At 49.5% G+C, this 17,479-nt stretch overlaps 1 protein-coding gene across 4 annotated transcripts in view; it reads left to right on the top strand.

Annotated features, from left to right (window-relative positions):
* RNF220 (ring finger protein 220) overlaps positions 1–17,479 on the top strand; it is a 210,020-nt gene that overhangs the window by 134,461 nt on the left and 58,080 nt on the right. For all 4 annotated transcript variants that reach the window (XM_014872099.2, XM_014872098.2, XM_088169535.1 and 1 more), the window contains one exon: positions 8,986–9,031. In XM_014872099.2, coding sequence (XP_014727585.1) covers positions 8,986–9,031 — 46 coding nt within the window. The remainder of the gene's footprint in view (positions 1–8,985; positions 9,032–17,479) is intronic.

Raw genomic sequence — 17,479 nt, 5'->3', positions numbered from 1 at the left:
TGATGTTCTCAAAGTGCCCCATGGCTGAGCAAACTCTCCCCTCATTCACTTTTCTTTCTTTTTTCCTTTGCAATCAGTAATTATTCTGAGCATGTTTGTGTTACAAAGCCTATGCCCACCTGTTGGCTGCTCCCCTCCTGGGCCAGCAGCTCTCATTGCTCCTTGCCATTCTGCTGGGGGCATGGGGACACATCCCTGCACATCCAGCATCTCAGGAGCTACTGATTTCCCCTAATGACCTTTCTGTGTTTCCAGGAATAATTTCTCTTCTGCTTCTGTGATTACGAAGCATTTCCCAGAGCACAGAGGGCGCTGGGGTCTCGCACCTTGGTGTGAATGCAAAGTGCTGCAGGCTGTTTTCTGTGACCTCAAAGATGCTGTCACAAAGAACCAAATAGTGTCAGGCAAAGGAGGGCAGAGTAAGATGCAGTGGGAAGGCCTGTGTCAAAGCAGGTGAAGTGCCTAGATGAGGGATTTAGCTTGACTTTTGGAGCCAGCTTTGATTCATGTCAGAGGAAAAGAGCCAACCACAGGACTATAGTGCTCCAGCTCCTGCAGCAGCAATCAGTGCACCTCGGCCCAGACTTAAGTTTTCCTTTGGGTTCCATCTGAAGCTTCCTCTCCCTTGTTTGCACACATACTCTTTTCCTCTCACTGTTCTTAATCCTCTCTTCTTTTGCAGCTGGGGTAGAAGCATAAAGTGCTTCCTCAGTTCCTGGCACTGCACAGAGTTATCTTTACCTTGCTATGAGGAGCTTCAGCTCCAGCTTTCTTCATGGAGCGAGGCACAGCAGTAGATCTTCTCAGGGGACAGAGGCAGCTCTGGGCCCAGTGGGATAAGAAATAATGAGGAAACTGGCAATATAGCTGAAACACAAAGGCTATCGGACCTTGGGAGATAAACTGGTCACAAGTCAAGTTGACTGTTCTTGAGAGATGTCTCCAGACCTATGGAAATGCATCCTGCTTTTCACATCTTTCACAGATTGCTTTCCCAGTGTTTCATGGTCTTTCTGATTAAAGTCATCCCATGCTATCCCCTCAGAGTCTGCACTGGAGACTTCTAATGAACTAGTGGGCAAGCACATGATCCCTGTGGTCCCTGTGTGCCCAAATGACAGGGGCTTGGTGTGTTTCTCCTGCTCACGATAAGGACCCAGAGCAGGTTATGAGATATGGCTCACACCCCTCTCCTGCTCAGAGAGCCCTCTGTTTAAATACAGCTGCTCCTCGCATTGTCCCAGGGAAGTGTTTGCTTCATTTCTGTGGATCTGCCAAGGGCTGTGTTGTTCCAAAGGACCTTTGGAGGAGACCTTCCCAGGGCCAGCGTGGGTGGCTGTTGTGGGAAGGGCGAGTGGCTGTGCTGCCAGGCCCAGCAGGATAAATAGAGTGTGTAAAACCCGAATTAGCTCTGTTGTCATGTGTCACATCAGGGTCATGGCTCTCGCCTCAGGTCTCCTTGATTTATGCCTGGGGACTTTAACTTGATGACCAGGTACTTCCCTAGACTTCTTGTGCAGCAAATGCTGCAGGTCCCCCAGCCTCTCAATGGAGAGATGTTAGAAATGGAGTGAGAAGGTTTTTTTCCAATGCTGTGTTGGAATACATGATTCCCTTCATTGCACACAGTAGACACCTGCGGGCTCTCCAGAGAGAGGAAGGAGCCCTGACCAACAAGTGAGATTGCAAGCAGGCATTGCAACCTCCTGCTCCTCAACTTATCCCTGTCTCTTCCTTCTTTTTCCCTCTTTTTTTTCCACCTTCTTCTTTTCTTTCCTTTTCTTTTCTTCCCTTTCTTCCCCCTCCCTCCATCTCTCCCCACCCCCCGGTATCAAGGCGACATCTCCAAGCCAAGTACTTTTAATTTCGCCCGTGGCCCTTGCTGACACGGTGGATATGCACAGCAAGTTAAATTCCCGCCTGATCAATAAAGCAGAAGCAGTGTGTCCGACTGGTCGATATTTTTTTATCTGTCTTCAGCCCAGTCCTGCTGATGACAGCCCCCTGCGCTTCAGCAAAGGCACTCAAGGGCATCGGGCTTTGGCAACACGGCTCTTTTTTTTATTTAAATTAAAAAAAAACCCAGATGCCTACAAAAAAAAAAGTTCATGGAGTTTGGCCTTTGCTTAATAACGTTTTATGATTTATCTTAATTTTTAATTGAAAAAAATTTGCGAATTAATTGATTTCTGGGACTTGCCAATTAACATTGTAATTGGGTGCATGATAAATTTCGAGGGAGCATCATTTTTCTCCCTCTCCTCCTTGTCACAGAGAAGGGGAACTGCGAGGGCAGCTGCTTCCTATCCATCCGACCCCCGCTCTTTTCCGAGGTGCTGCTGCCCTCCTCCCCCCTTGCTACTGTATCTTAAAGAAGGAACAAGAAAGCTAATAAAGTCGTGTTATTAGAGTCTCGCCAGAGGTGACCCCTCGAGGCATAAATCCAGGCCGGGAGATGCTGGGGACAGGTGCTATTAAGTGCCTGAGCATACTTTGCAGGTTGGACTGGGTACCCTCCTGCAGCACCCTCTCCCTGGCTGTGCCCTCCCAGTGCTCCCGGGGGCTTTCCCAAAGGGCTCTGGTATCCCCCATAGTTCAGTCAAGCAGTTTATAGCCTGTGATGTCTCCTCAGTGCTCCTCCTGGGTGTAAGTCCTCCATCATTGTCCTGCAGCCAATGTTCACCGGCAAAACCAGGCTGCGGAGACAGGCTGGGAGCTTGGGAGCTGCTCTAGGGACACAGAACGGGTTTTCACATCCTGTTCTGCCCTGATTCCCTCGGGGAGAGAGTCCTGCCCCACAGCAGCAGTGGGGCATTCCATGCCACTCACAGCAGAGGTGTTGGTGTTTGGGACAGAACCTCAGCCCTGGAGTCAGGGGTGTCCAGTTTCAGGCACAGATGCATCTCCAGCTGGGTGGTATCACCTGAAGCTTTCTCCAGCAGGTTGACTCCTGTCAGATTTAAATTAAACTTGCTAGAAGTGTCAGCTTCTTGATGATCCTCAAGCAAGGCCAGGACAACCTGCCACCACAAGGCAGCAAACAGGGTCACATCCCTGTGTGGGGTGCAGAGAAGCGGGTGAGCTGACTGCTACCCAAATGACAAGTAAGGACAGCAGTGTGGTGTTCTCACAGCAGGGCAGTGAGAACAAACTGCCCTGGGGCACTGAGACATAGAGTGAAACTACCAAGTAAATTGAAGCGTGCTTTGTGTCTCTAGTGCTTCTCCCACCCACTCCATGTGCTGATATGGATCACCTAGCCACAGCCACCTCTGGTGTCCCATGCATCCTCTAAACTCCAGTGAGCTTGGATGGGGCTCCATTGTGGCATCCTGGTGCTCCTGCTGCACCCCAGTCTGTGCAGGGAATGAAGGATGCCAGACCAGGTGGAGGGTCCCAGGTTACCTGGCAAAGCCACAGCTCTTCCACCAGCCAGGACACCAGAAAGGCCAGGAGCAGGCCAGTTCCAGGTGTGCCAGTTGATGGCAGGGAAACGTGGGAATGGAGAGAAATTTATGAGGAGAGGAGTCTGTTTATTATCTAGCCAATGTGGTGCTGCTGATACCATAGATTTATCCTCTTTCATTCCTCCTCTGATTTGTGTCTCTGCCCCTCACTGTGGCAGATTAATCATGGACAGAAAGGAAAGAGAGAACCTCCAGCTTCCTCCTGTGCGTTTAGAGGGTGGCAATGACAGCAGCCTGGACCCTTCACCCATGGCTTTTTATACGGAGAAAGCATAAGCCAGGCAGCTGCCTGCCCGGCTTAGAGATTCCCTGTTCCTCTCCTCCTTGGCAGATCCCGGGGAAGGCAGAGGCTGCTGTCCGTAATCTGTAGGTGAGAAGCACTTCTCCTGGCTCAGAACTTCCAGGGTAGCACAGCAAGTGAAAAAATGTGTGGGTCATGTTTTCCCTTGCTCATGCAGTGCCCTGAAAGGGCTATGAACTCTCCTTAAATTGCCTTCAGACCTGTGGTACCTGCAGTCCGTTCCCTGACTCCAGGGTGTGGACTTGAAGACTGAGGTTTGGAGGGCAATGCCTTCCTTTGCTGCTAACTCTCAGGCAGCAGGAGGCCTGGAAAGGGGCGTGTGGAAACTCGAGGGTGAGAAATAAATCTCCGGTCAGTTATTTGCCCTGGAGCAATGCATGTCTTCTGCAGAGCCTCTTCTGAACTGCCACATGAGCTGGGAATAATTAAACAGTCATTATAGCTATGGTAGCAAAGAGTCCCCCAAATCAATCTGATGCATGACCTTTCCCTCCGATTTTCCTTTTTATTTTTCCAGCCACCTCCTTTTCAAATAGTGGGAGAGAAATGAAACTACCCCTCAGCCACAGTCTCCTGTTTGGCCCTATATACATGGGCCATCACATCCTCACCCAGAAATCTCTTATCCAGTCTGAGCAGGGACATGGGGTACCCGAGGTTGAGAAAGGAAAACCCAGCAAGGCAGAAAGAGTTGGGGATGTGAACAGGACAGAGGAAATAGGGGATTTCAGTGTGATCAGGTCATGCCACAGTGTTTTATGATTATGGTGCTTTTCATCTCTTTAGGGAAGGTGGGTGACTGCCCTGTGAGTCAGATTTGTCACAACTGACTGTGTTGGTCACTGAGGTCTCACAAATACTGACTGGGGGAGCACGTGGGAAGCATGTCTGGAACTGTAGGTGTAGAACATTTCTAGCCCTGACTGCAGCCTCTTCGGCAATTTTTCACCATCACTCAGCCCCTTTTCCTGTCATGGGATGCAGGTGCCACTGGGGGAGCCACAGCAAGTTAAAAATCCCAGTGTGCTTCTTGTGATGGCACAGATCTCACCTGGCCATGCTGAGGGCTGTCACCTGCAGCTAGGTGTAAAATCAAACTCCCATTTCCTTGTTTAAGCATCAAGTGACACTTCCATTTATTTAAACTGGCATTCACAAAAATCCAATTCCCTCTCTACCCAGCGACTGCTCCATTACAGCTGGCATTGCCATCCACATGGCTCTGCTGGAGGCTTTCTCTGCTGCCAGGACTCCCATCCCAAGGCTGCATATTCAAGCCACGAGTCCTACAGATAAAAATAAATTGTTTCCAATTGTTTGATTTTCTTGCTTTTTTTGTGAAATACGTCTATTGGCTGCAGCCTGTAGAAATCTTTTGGTTTTGCAGGATCTCATGTGGGAGCTGCACAGGCTGATGCCTGTCAAACAGGGAGAAGGGATTCTGTGGAAGAGTGGCAGAACTGGAAGACTCCAGCTGCATGGCAGCAGCTCTTTAACCTGCTCCTTACTGGTTCAGTGTCCTTCAGGGACAAGCAGAAACAACTGTAGCTGCCCTAGCTCAGGGAACTTAACCTTCAGCTAATGACCTGATTTTTCCCTGTAGGAAGAAGCAGCAGCTTCCATTCATGGAGGTGATAAGGGACCACTCCTTGCATGTCGCCTTTTTATTTCCCATGACAAGCACACCCCAAAAGGCAAGACCAACAAAGTAAATAGGTTTTGAAGGTCATTGTGTGTGATAGCAAGCATGGCAGGGGTAGAGGAAACCCCAAGACTGTGGATAAGGAGGGCACATACTTGACTTGTGAGCTTCCCTTTGGGAAATCATGACAGAAGCACTGGGCCTAAACAGCCCCTTGAGGAGACTCCCAGTTGTACTTGGGGATGGTTCTAACCAAATATGTGCCTAGCATTAAAGGACATCTTCATGTCTCTGGTGTAGCCTGCTTTCATTCTGAAGAGCCTTACTGAGAGGAAAGGCTCTTAAAGCTGATGGTCCCTAATCTAAAGGAGCAGTGTGTCCTGGAGCATGTGGAGATCTGGCTGTGCTGCTCCCGGGTTATGCAGTTGCAGCACTGGGCAGAGCCCTCTGGCCACACCAGGGCAGGGGCCTAAATTTGTCCCCATGGGGACATCCAAACACATGAGGATGCATAAATGCACTGGTAAAACTGGTGTCTCAGCCCCAAGAAGGGGAGACAGTGAGGAAGCAGCCTTGTATCACTTGGAAGTGCAAAGTCTTCAGGAGAGAGAGAAGGATGCTGCCAAAATCCCTGGGTCTTCCCAAGTGTTCCTTGCTCTTCTTTGGTACTTTGGGGGGGTTGCCTGCAAGGTAAAGAAGTTGTTTTGCTGTAATGAACTAGATAAACAATTCCCCAAATAGATTAAAACTAACTGTAACTTAGAAAAGCGGGTAGTAATTATATTTTATTAGCTAGCAAAACACCATTTTTTTATTTCGTAAGATAATTCTGTGTAAATCACCTTAATTAGAAGTGTCAGATGAGCCCGTGAATATCGTACTTAGTAACTAATTTCCTATGTACAGGTTATAATTTAAAACACATGGATCACTCGCTGAGTGGAAATATGCTAGCCATGAAATAATGTGAGGAGTGTTGGGGTTATTACTATGTAAATGTGTAATCATTTCAGACCACTGCAGCCTGGCTGGGTGATTAAAGAGAATCCCAAGGTCTCCAAAGATTGTGCTGTCTGCAAGGGCCTAGAGCAAAAAAACTTTAAAAGGCACTGAAAAGTGTTTGAACTTTAAAGGTCTTGATTTCCCTTTTACCATTTTTAATTTGTCTGCGGTGTTTATGGAGGGGAAGGTTTCTCTTTACTGACAGCCTTTCGATCCTGAGCCTGCTGCCAGCATTCTTAGAGGTGCAGGAGGCTGCAAGCCTCGTAATTCAGGGGGCTCTTCAGTGGGATGGGGAAAAGCACCCTTCAATTGCAGGGTCTGGGTGCTTGGATGACCTGGGCTTATGCCTAACCCATCTCTGGATAGAATAAAAACCAAATTGAAAACTCTTATTAGCGATAGAGTAGAGCTACATTGCAGGAAAGGGGGTGAGTATTAATAATCCTCCAGATGAAGAATAAAATAAAGTCTGCCAAGTTATCTAAAGCAGTCCCCTTCCTTATCGGTCCCAACAGCAGAGGCTTGATCTTTTGGCTGACCAGAGAGACTCTCATTCTGAAAATTTCAGTTTCTTGGCCCCAACACCATTTCTAGGAGGAATTAATTATATTCTTCCTCTTTCCCTTGAAAATAAATAATTTTAAACACCTTTAACAAGAAAAGGAAGGAAACGGCTTGGTTTTTTAACAAGACATTTGGATTATAAAAGGAAAAAGAAAGTTTTTTCACACTTTATGTGATTAAGAAATTCAGGGTAGAGCTGGGGGTGGAGAGGGGATGGAAATCTCTCCCATCGTGCTTGTTCTTGCACAGGCTTGAGGTGGTGCCAGGACTGTGTCTCAGTGGGCAGCAGGAACTAATTCTAGTCTGTGACATCTCCTGAGGATAGAGAGCAGAGCTGGCGGACAGGACACAAGAGGCATCCTGTACCCTTGGTGAGCACATTCACTCAGGGAAGTGAGGCTGTGTGGGAGGTGATGTCCCAGCCCATCCATCCGTGGTCCCCAGGAACCATAGGTGCAAGCAGAGCTGTGGCGTATGGAGTGACCTGATGGCAATGGATAACTGTGTGTTTCCACCATTTCAGGGCAGGGGGCAAAAGGCAGTGGCACTGGGAGAGGAGGGGGGCCATAGCCCCAGGAGAAAACACCTTCTTCCTCCATCCCTGCTCATTTCATAACACCCAGCCATCTGCCAAATCAAGGCAGATTAAAGCCAGCCAAATTCAATTTTTCCCTGCTGGCACTGCAGCTCGGCATCTGGGGCTAAAGTGTCCCCGACAAAGCGAACATGACAGGCACATTGCTTTTTTGTCACATCTAGTACCGTGTTGATCTTCTAAAAGTCTCATAAAAATTTATTGATGTCTCCCATATTGCTGTGATTGAGAAGAAAGGAGCGCGGGTGTGCGGAGCCGGGTGCGCGCGCGCGGGCGAGCGTGTGTGCGTGTGTATATTAATGTTTCTGAAGTAGATCTGATTTGATATGTCTTGTTCTATTGTCAGCATCTGTTTAGCGAGGCTTTTTAATACTTTCTGGCTGCCGATCACTCATCCTTAGCCTGGGATGCAGGCTTGCATACAAATTTTGTTATTAAACACAATTCCATTCCCCCCCCTTCCCCAGCCCCCGCCTCCCCCCACTACCCTCCCCCCTCCACCCACCTACCCACCCATCCATCATCTCCCCGGGGCTATGGGGAGCTGGGAGCCAGCAGCCCCACCAGTGTGTGCTTACAAGCACAGGCACTGGGCTTGGCAACATATTTCAAGAGCTTTTTGCCTGCTGCAGGTGCTTTGCATTGACAAATCGAATCATGGGGAAATAATTTATTTCTTAATGCTGTTTGCAGCATGTTAGCAGGAGAATTTACATGAGAGAGATTACTTTAATAACCAAAAAATTACAGTGCAGGCCTCCCCGCCATGTCGGCTTTGATATGTAATTGTTTCAAGTTTAACCTGTCTGGAGGGGGGAAGGTGTTATTAAATCTATATCATCTCCCGCTGGCGAGGGCAGGCGAGGAGGAGCACCAGATAGGGACCTCCTTCCCTGCTAAATGGGGAACAAGCTGAATTAACAAATCATTCCAGCCTCCAGCAGAGCTGCTGCTTCCCCAGTGTGCCTGGAGCCGAGGAAATCTTTTTTCCCTTGCTCTTATACCGATTTAATCTCCTCTTTCCTGTTCTCCTTTTTTTCCGTTGTGCCTGACCCTTCACAGGGCTCACCACCTCTGCTCCCCTCTCCCTGCCTTTCGTACCTGTGCCCCTGCAGACTTGCTCTCTGCTTTTTCCCAGTGCTGGGAGAGAAGCTTTGCAAGCCCCAGGCACGGGGAGACTCGGTGTTTGACTCATGTGGCTGGTTTGGGGACTTCCACTCGTATGACCATTTTGTTACAGTTGGAGAAATTGCTGGCACTGCCCCATGCCCCTCCAGTCAGCGTGAGGAGGCTCTTGTTGGTCCAGGGAAGAGGAACAATGTGCTTTGCTATTTGACCTTATGAGATCTCTCAAAGCACTCCCATCCTTGCCTGCCAGTTTTGTGACTGACCTCGTTCTCTTCTCTCTTGGCAGCAAGAGCACCATCCTGAAGGATGCCATGGCAGCAGGCACTCCCAAGGTAAGTGAGCAAACCTCAGCATATTTTCCTTGTCCCCCAGGGGATGCTCTTTATACCCATTCACCTTCCCAGCCTGCTCCCTGTCCTGCTACTTGATGTCTCCCGGGGAGGTGGCAACACTTTGGAGACTGGTGACACTGGGGAAAGCTGCTGTCCCCACTCAGCCACTGGGCTGGAGCAGCCAAGTCCCTGCACAGGGCTCTGCATTCCTTGTGCAGCTGAGGAACAGTGGAGCTGAAGGAGCTGCTGGGCTCTGGGACTCCAGATTGTGTCTAATGACAGCTAATGAAAGCTGATCACACGCAGCCTGAGCTCAGCCTGGGAAATCACATGTGGGAGTTCCTGTAGCCAGAACCATATGCCAGTTTTGGAAGGGGAGAGTGGGCCTGCCTCAAGGGACTGAAGCACACCCAAGGAGAAGCCCAAATCGCTAAAAGACCCCATCTCAGCCTCAACCCCCTCCCCAGGACCCACCTCCCACCCCCTTGGCTCAGAATGCAGAAATACAAAACTCACAGAGCATCATGGCATCACTGCAAAGGGCATCATTTACTGATTTGCTGTCAGCTGGACTGTCAGTGACACAGGGTTTGGAAGGACCAGAGTTTGGGCAATTGAGCAGGTGGCAGGAAGCACTGCAGGGCATTGCACAGCCTCTGAAAACCATGCTGTCCTCTCCAAGGTGTGCAGAGGCAAGTACTTCAGGTTCTCCTACACTTCTGATGACACAGTCCAAGTGAGGGAGGCTCCTGGCTTCCAGACAAGTGCAGGGCATCTCAGCATCTCTCACAGAAGATGTCTTCATGCTTGTTCTGTTAGAATTAACTTCCAGTCTCATTCCCCATTGGTTTTTCTGGAAGATTATGGTGATTTTTTTGGCATGTGATGTCAGAAGCAAAGACTGACATTTTAGCTCTAGATGTTCTCCTTGGTGCTGGGTGTCTTGCCAAGCACATCAACACCTTGCCTGCCCCACCAAGGGAGAGGCCTGGGAGCCACTGTGCTGGCCTGAGTTCCTGGCAGGTAGGGATGACTCCAAACCCTTCAAGAGAAAAAAGAAATTGCAATGATACTCCACAGTGCTCCACATCTTTGTCTCCTGCATGACTATACTTTGATCCTGTGCCCTGTCCCAGGGACATTAGGAGGAGAGTGGAGACCTGACTATTTCTCCCATGAAAACAAGCAGAGCAGAGAGGAATCCCCCAAACCCACCACTGCTGATAATTCACAGAGTGTGAGGCTGCCTTGGGATGTCTTGAAGGAGCTGGAAAGGGCACCAGCAAAATAAAGCATCTGGACAAAAATCTTCCTGTTCCCTCCTCATCAGGACTCAGTGTAGATAACTCAACAGTCCCAAATATATCGCCTGTGAGGGAGAAGGACGGCTAGGAAGACAGATTAGCTGTTTGGAGGCAAACACAGTGAGTGACTGACAGAGACCAGATAAAGAAGAAGGTCCATCTCACGGCAGGGCCGGGCTTTTGAAGTTTCCATTGACAAAGAATCCCATTTGCCTTGAGCGAGGGGATTAAACTGGGACTGGAGCGTCGTTCTATGTAAAAGAGATCAATCGTCCCCTGTCACCACATGGATCTTTTCCCTTTGCCCGTCACGTCTGGGACTAAGAACATTAACTTCAAGAAGCCAGGAGAGCAGGGAGGGAGAGGGTGAAATCAGGAAATCTTTCATTCCCTTCTCAGAGAGCTTGAAAGCTTCTCAGCCCAGGAGAATTCATTATTTCTATGTGGCTTTTGCTGGGAGACAAGTCCTGTGTGGTATGGGAAGGCAGAGTGCTGTCACCTTCACCTGAGATTGGTATTAAAGACCCCTTTATAACCAGGTGGGATTGAGGAGGAGTGCAGTGGGGAGATGAAGGCTGCTCTTTTCCTTTGTGTCCACTGCATGTTTGCAACATGGGGTGTGAATAGTCCATCAGGTTGTGAAGTCCCTCTGATACAGTTCCATGCGGAGGGATGGGGTACAGACCCCCAGAGTGGGCTTGCAGTCCATGTCCAGGCACCCAGGCATCACTGGAGGTTTGGCAGGCACCTCCAGGAAATATCTGTACCACTCTGGAACTGGTGGAAGGGGACTTCTGCAATGTTTCCTGGCTAGTCCTTTTCGTGGTGCCAACAAAAAGGCCAGCAGCTCCAGCAGCTCAGCAATGGGAGAAGGGGCTGCACCTCTCTATCCTTCAGGAGTATCCAATGGCAAAACAAACAAGGACAAGCTGATTTCACTCAGGGACATGGAAACTGGGATGACTGCGAGTATTTACTTCTGTCATCACCAATGGCGTTAACTCCACTTTAGGGCTCATTTAGGACCTTTGTCTATAGCATCGCTACCATTGCCACTTCTGTGCTGGCCTGAGGCTCTTTTTGGGACTGGGGATTTAATCTTCCCGTGCTCTGTGTCCTAGCTCTTCTCCCACCCCTTCCCCACAGTTGTCCCAGCAAACATCTCTCTGGACAATAAAAGCCCAGATGTAAATGCATGTTCTTCACTCACTGCTCCCCTGCCCCTGAAGAGCTTCACTCACTGCACTTGGTCAATTTTCATGGCAATATGTCAAAGAAAATCCAATCACTCAACATGGGATGTGATGAATGCAGGATTATTGTATCAGATTCTTCTATTACCAGAGCCGACTGAGGCAGTGACAGCCAAGCAAGGGCTGCAAGCTGGGACTCCAGCCAGCACCAGTGCTTGGTGTCTGGTCTCCCTCTCTGCAAAGGCAGCTCAAAGGGCAGTGCTGAGCACCACAGGTCTGCAGCATTGAGGATCCTCATCTGCCATTAGAGACCAAGCCTAACAGATGGTGATACACCAGTGTAGACAAGGCATTGGACAAGCAGATTGTCACTCAGAAGGTCCTTTCTGAAGGTCTGCCCAAGCCAGCCATGCCCCAGATCTCTGTGAGGCCAGAGCTTCCCTGTAGCACTCCCCAGCATGGCCAGAGCCTGGGTGTCAGGTAGAGCAGGCAGCAGGAATGTCTCGCAGAGGCATATGGAGAACACCACAGACTCCACTGGGACTGGTGGCTGCCCAGGAGTCTGTACATAGCTGTCAGCAGCGAGAGGTTCCCTTTGGAATCATTCCTGGACTTCATGCTCTCCCCTTGCCTTTCTCCCCTTGCCTTGGCTGCCTCTTGCAAGGCAGGAGAGGAGCATGCATTGGGTTGAACCCATGTTAGTGAGGTGTAAATCCAGCTGTTCCCACTCTTCCTTGAGCAGCTGGTGGTAACTGGGAAGTCAGCATCCCCGAGTCCTCCTTGCTACCTAAGAGCACTTCACTACTGCCTGTATTTCAGGGTATTAGCTACAGACTGCTACCTGTCACCTAACAGGTAAACTTACATCCTCTTTGGAAGAGCTGGTACTCATCACTGAAGGGGAAGAAACTAGGTTCCATGAAGCATCCCAGCTCTTGTGGTGGGTTCAGCATTCGTTTTCCACTGCTGCTTCCTAATACATGGCTGCAAATTGCCTTTCCCACTTCCAGTCCTGGTTGTGCTCTTGCGCAATGAAAACACTGACGTGAGTGGCCATGAGCAAAATCCATCCCACGCACGCAGCAGATGCCTGAGGCTAGTTTGTTTAGGTGTGCACCCAGCTCCATGGAGGGTGCCCGCAGGCAGGCAGCCAGCACACTGCTCCCAGACCTCCGGCAGAGCTGGGAACCAAGCCACAATGCCAGAGCTCTTTGCTTCCCCCATCCACCCCTGTGATTTTACAGCTTCACTGAGCAGTTTGAGAGAGAATTACAACATCTAGTGGGAAATTTGACCACTAAAGCCCTCCAAGGAAAAAGAGCTTCGAAGCAAGCAAGATTTGGAGCCTTAAACCTTGACAGAATGTCTGTATTAAGCCCTTCCCAGCTGCCTCACTTGAGATGAAATTTCTAGCACAGTCATTTAACTTCTTCATATCATGTCTGGTGGTAGGAACAAGGGATGGGTGTCAGTGCCCTGGGGTTTTAACTCCTTCTCTTGTGTCACTGACAGACTTGAGGTTGGTAAAGTCATTCACCATATCTGTGCTCCCTCCCTCTGTAACTGTGATTTACAAGGAAAGATTAAAAAGCTAAATCTGGGTGTTGTGGCAAAGCTATGGCCAAACTGGGGACATGAGAATAGCCCACGGATATGTAAAGGAGAGGAAATTATGTAGGATGAGTGTTAGCTGGCTGTGCTTCCTGCAGTTTGGGGTGATGAATACCAGAGTCACTCCAAAACCACATATCTGCCAGGATTTATTCCATGAAACAAATTACCCTGTGACCAAACAAAGCCCCTCACTCCCCTTAGGCCAAACAGCTGTACCCTCCCTTTAGACCAGGGGAAACCACTGCATTTGGCAGAAGGAGCAGAGAGGGGCAGACCTGGGCCAGACGTCTTTCCCCCTCCATCTCCAGAGTGCTGATGGGCAGTTCTGCTGGAAGGGGCCCCTTTTCCCTCCATGTAGCTGATGTCTCTTCCAAGAGGACGCAGAGCTCCATTACAATCCCAGGTGTCACTGTAACATGCACAGAAATTAATTAGTGGCTCACATTTCTGTAAGTTTATTCTGCTTGTGAACCACTGGAATTTTACAACCAAGGCCAGAAGCTGCTGATAACATTGTTTCTATTTGCCATTCACACCCTTCTCACATTTAAGCCTTTCATCCCCGGCTCCATCCCACCTTTCTCTCTGCCAGCTAAAAGCCACTAGATAATTTTACCTCTAACTTTTCCTGGGAGCAAATGTGGACCCTGCAAAAGCTTCTAGGAAACTCAGCTCTAATAGTAGCATCTTTGTGTCGGGGATCCTCCAGCAATAACATAAAAAATGGCTAGCAGAGTTAAGGGGGAAAATCACAGCAAGCCCTGGTATCACTTATTGCTTTCGGGTTACAGTTCCCAAGTGATAACAGCTATTAGCAACACTTTGACGTCTTCCCTACCGTGGAGGGAAGGGCAGGAGACAGAAAACATGTCAAGCCATCACCTCCATGTTAAGTGATAAGTACCTATTTAGACGGCAGAGTTAAGGCTGAATGCATCAAGCAGGGAACACTTTGTGCCAAAAAAAGAAAAAAAGAAAATTTAAAAAGGCCATATAGATACATAAAAAGCAGGGTTAGGGTATTTGTTCTGCTGACAGCAGCTGTGATGGATTGTTTAAGAAAAATAGACTCCTTATGTTTTTCCAGGGCTCTCAGAAAGCAGGAGTCCAGCACTTTAATACTCTCAAATGACTGGCCTTGAGAGGCAGCAGAATGTCAGAGCCACCAGCTGAGCTGTCCCCACACTGACACCTGCCCCGGCTGCCGGCGAGAGGCCGCGCTGGGAGCTGGGGGCGGCGTGTGCCGGCAATTTCCATCCATTTCCTTGGGCTGGCGGCTGCACCCTGACACCCATCCCCTCCCCTCGTGCTGCCCGGGGCCCACGCCTGGCGGGCCTGTGGGTCAGAAGCCGGTGGCGTGTTGGCACGTGTGTCCTTGCCGACATTGCCCCAGCACTGCCCACGGCTCCTCCACAGGGGAGGGAGGAGCAGGTCTGGGATCCATGGCCTGGGATCGCAGCAGCTGGCATACAGGCCGCAGGATGCACATTTGATTCATACGAAACCCACCCCTGTATCTATATACATAAACTAGGTGTAGCTTCTAGTTCCTGAGCTGCTGAAACATTCCCAGGTGATCTCTGCAGGATTGCAGGTCCATGGAGCCTGTCGGGAATGGCCAAGGTGAGCCTTGCAGCATGAGCAAGGCTGATGTGCCCTCGGGATCTGCGCACACAAGTGGGCAAAGCCATACATCCAGACATATCTCTCCTCCTTGGCACAGCACAGCTGGGCTCCAAGGGGCTGGAAGGAATCGCTGAGTGGGGCCATGGCTGCCTAGCATGGCAGGAGGACCAGGAGGAAGGAGGGAGTACAGGGCTGGGACAAGATTGATGGCCTCGTTGCCATTAAGAAAAAAATTAGCCGGTGGCGGCTATCATATTAAAGGGTGAAGAAGCCGTGAATTATTTTCTTAAAGATCTTATCACTTACAATGATAATTTTACCTTCCAAAAGGCCACTTTTAATGAGGCAAGGCAGGCAAAAAGTCATGATTTAATGCCAGATTTTTTTTTTCAAACACATTTTACTGCTTTTTTGTCCATGTTTAAAAAGCGCCGGTGACCTTTTTTTATTTAGCTTGCCCCAGGTGTAATGCTCAGTCTGATCCTCTCAGGGTTTATAACCTCCACAGAGAGTGCCTCTACCCAGTGGAGAGATGATTTAAAGGGGAGGGAGAAATATGAAGCTGCACCACCATTCCCATACAGCCCTTGCTCCATCTTTGATGGTGGGAGTTGTGGAGGGGAGACCAGGGAGGGAGGAGGGTCATCTTTCCCCAATATCCTCACTCAGACACACTCTGAAGAGCAGCTGGGATGTACTGGCAGCCAGGCATGGATGAGCTGGCTGGTGGCCTTTCCCCAAGGGAAAAGGGATATCTCAGCATCAAGACTTGCTCCCACCATGCTGAAGAACCTGGTCCCACAGTAGAGAGCATCTCCACATCAGGCCTGTCTGCACACAGAGCACCCATCACCATGTTTTTGGGCTGGGATGCCAGAATTTGGATCTTCCATGCATGGGCATGCATGAGGGCTGGGAGAGCACCTTTTCCCTCCACAGCCATCTTCCCAGAGCACAGAGGAGAGAGGAATGGGAATTGTATTGCTACCCTTTCTCTGCTTGCCAGGACTAGTGTAGGAATGAGCAGAGTGGTGCAGGGAGCAGCAAATCCTTGGCTTGATGTGCTGTGGTCAGGCATCCTCACTGCTTGGCCATTGGAAAACAGCCTCAACATGACAATCTGGGGTAAAAGAGGCCAAAATTGGGACAGCGGAGGCTGGCCTAATGCAGGATTGAAAGTCACCCTGATGATGAATGCCTTTTGTAATCCCTTAGCCTCTGAGCCTGCATCCCTGCCAGCCCCCATTGCTGCCCGAGAGGCAAAGTGTGGCACAGCACAGGGAAATGAGAAAAACAAATGAAGTCAAGTTTCCTGAGAGTGAAGGGGAAGTGTGACTTGGCATCTCTAACACTGTGTTTAACATGCCGGCAAGGTATTTAGAATTGAAGTGCTTGCACACAATTTAAAAATAGACAGTTTATTAATCTAAACTGCAAGTGTATGTAGAAGAGGCCTCAAGATTGACATCTTTGGGATTAGTTTAGCCCTGCGTTTTTCCAGAGGTCATTGCCATGGTGCTCAGGAGGTTTGTGGAATAAATGGGGCCAGCATTCTTCCCGGGACCACACGCTAAAAACTAATACATAACGTTTAATTTACTGTCTCCATAGCTAGCCCAACCATTTTTCACATAATAATATTGGATTAGAGCTACCAGAAGCTGAGGGGGGAGCGGGAGGTGGGCAGGGTTTGTCTGTCTGTCGTCGAGGAATGGGGAGATGGGTATTTTTCCCCCTTTTCTAGAATACATTGGAAGACAAAACAGATTTAACCCTCCCAGCTCCAGGGTGCTTGGTTTATTAGGGCATTTACACTGCTGCAGTCAGAGCTGCTGTTCTGAGTCACAACTGAAGGCTTTGAGCCTCATCAATGTGTTTTTTAGGACATGTGCAATCCTGCTTATTCAAAAATGGTCCTCACTCTCTATTTAGAAAATAAAGAAACTAAACAACAGCAGGAGCTTGGGGTGTGCACTCTGCAGAAATTCTGCAGAGGGCTTTTCCAGAAATAAATGAGCTGTTCACCAAAGCCCATTAGCAGTTAGATTTAGCCAACACATGAAGCCAGAGAGCCTCACTGCTCTGCCCATCCGTCCCCTGGAAAGCAGAGGCTGGGTTCTTGAGGCAGCCCTTGATGGGTGCTCCCAGCCTTGTGGGCTCCCACTGGCCCTCCCAGTGCCTGGCATCCCTGTTGGGCTGAGCTGAGGAGCAAGCCACCCCCAAGATGTGGTCAGCACAGCCCTCAGTTGGCAGAAGTGTTTTTTTCCAAGAAGATAACTGAGCACCCCAGCAGGCAACTCCTCTGTGACCCCTTCCAGGACATCACATCTCCCCATAGCCGGTACAGCAGTGCTTTATGGCAGAGATCACCACTGCACACTGGGATGTGCCTCTTGCCCTCGTGGCAGGGCTGGCAGCTCATACCCATGGGGTTGAACTCAGTATCCCAAACTGCCCTCCTCCATCACCACCCCAAGCCTGCCTTCCCTCCATGCCCCTGCCAGCTGCACTGCTGTGCTGTTCTCGTGGAGAGCTCTCCAAGTCTGGGGGATTGCTTACTGCTGACTGAACCGATTTGTATGCTGAGTCATTTTTCCACTTTCTCATATGTTTCCAAAAAAATGCACATTTTTTCGCGTTTCATTTCAGCCCAGAGGCAATATTTCTGGAATACTTGGCTTTCTCCAAGGTATTATGCTTTTTAATAATGT

The sequence above is a fragment of the Sturnus vulgaris genome, chromosome 9 (genome assembly GCF_052056855.1).
Source record: "Sturnus vulgaris isolate bStuVul1 chromosome 9, bStuVul1.hap1, whole genome shotgun sequence".
In the NCBI taxonomy this organism is placed as follows: domain Eukaryota; kingdom Metazoa; phylum Chordata; class Aves; order Passeriformes; family Sturnidae; genus Sturnus; species Sturnus vulgaris.
This window is presented reverse-complemented; position numbering and strand designations above follow the sequence as displayed.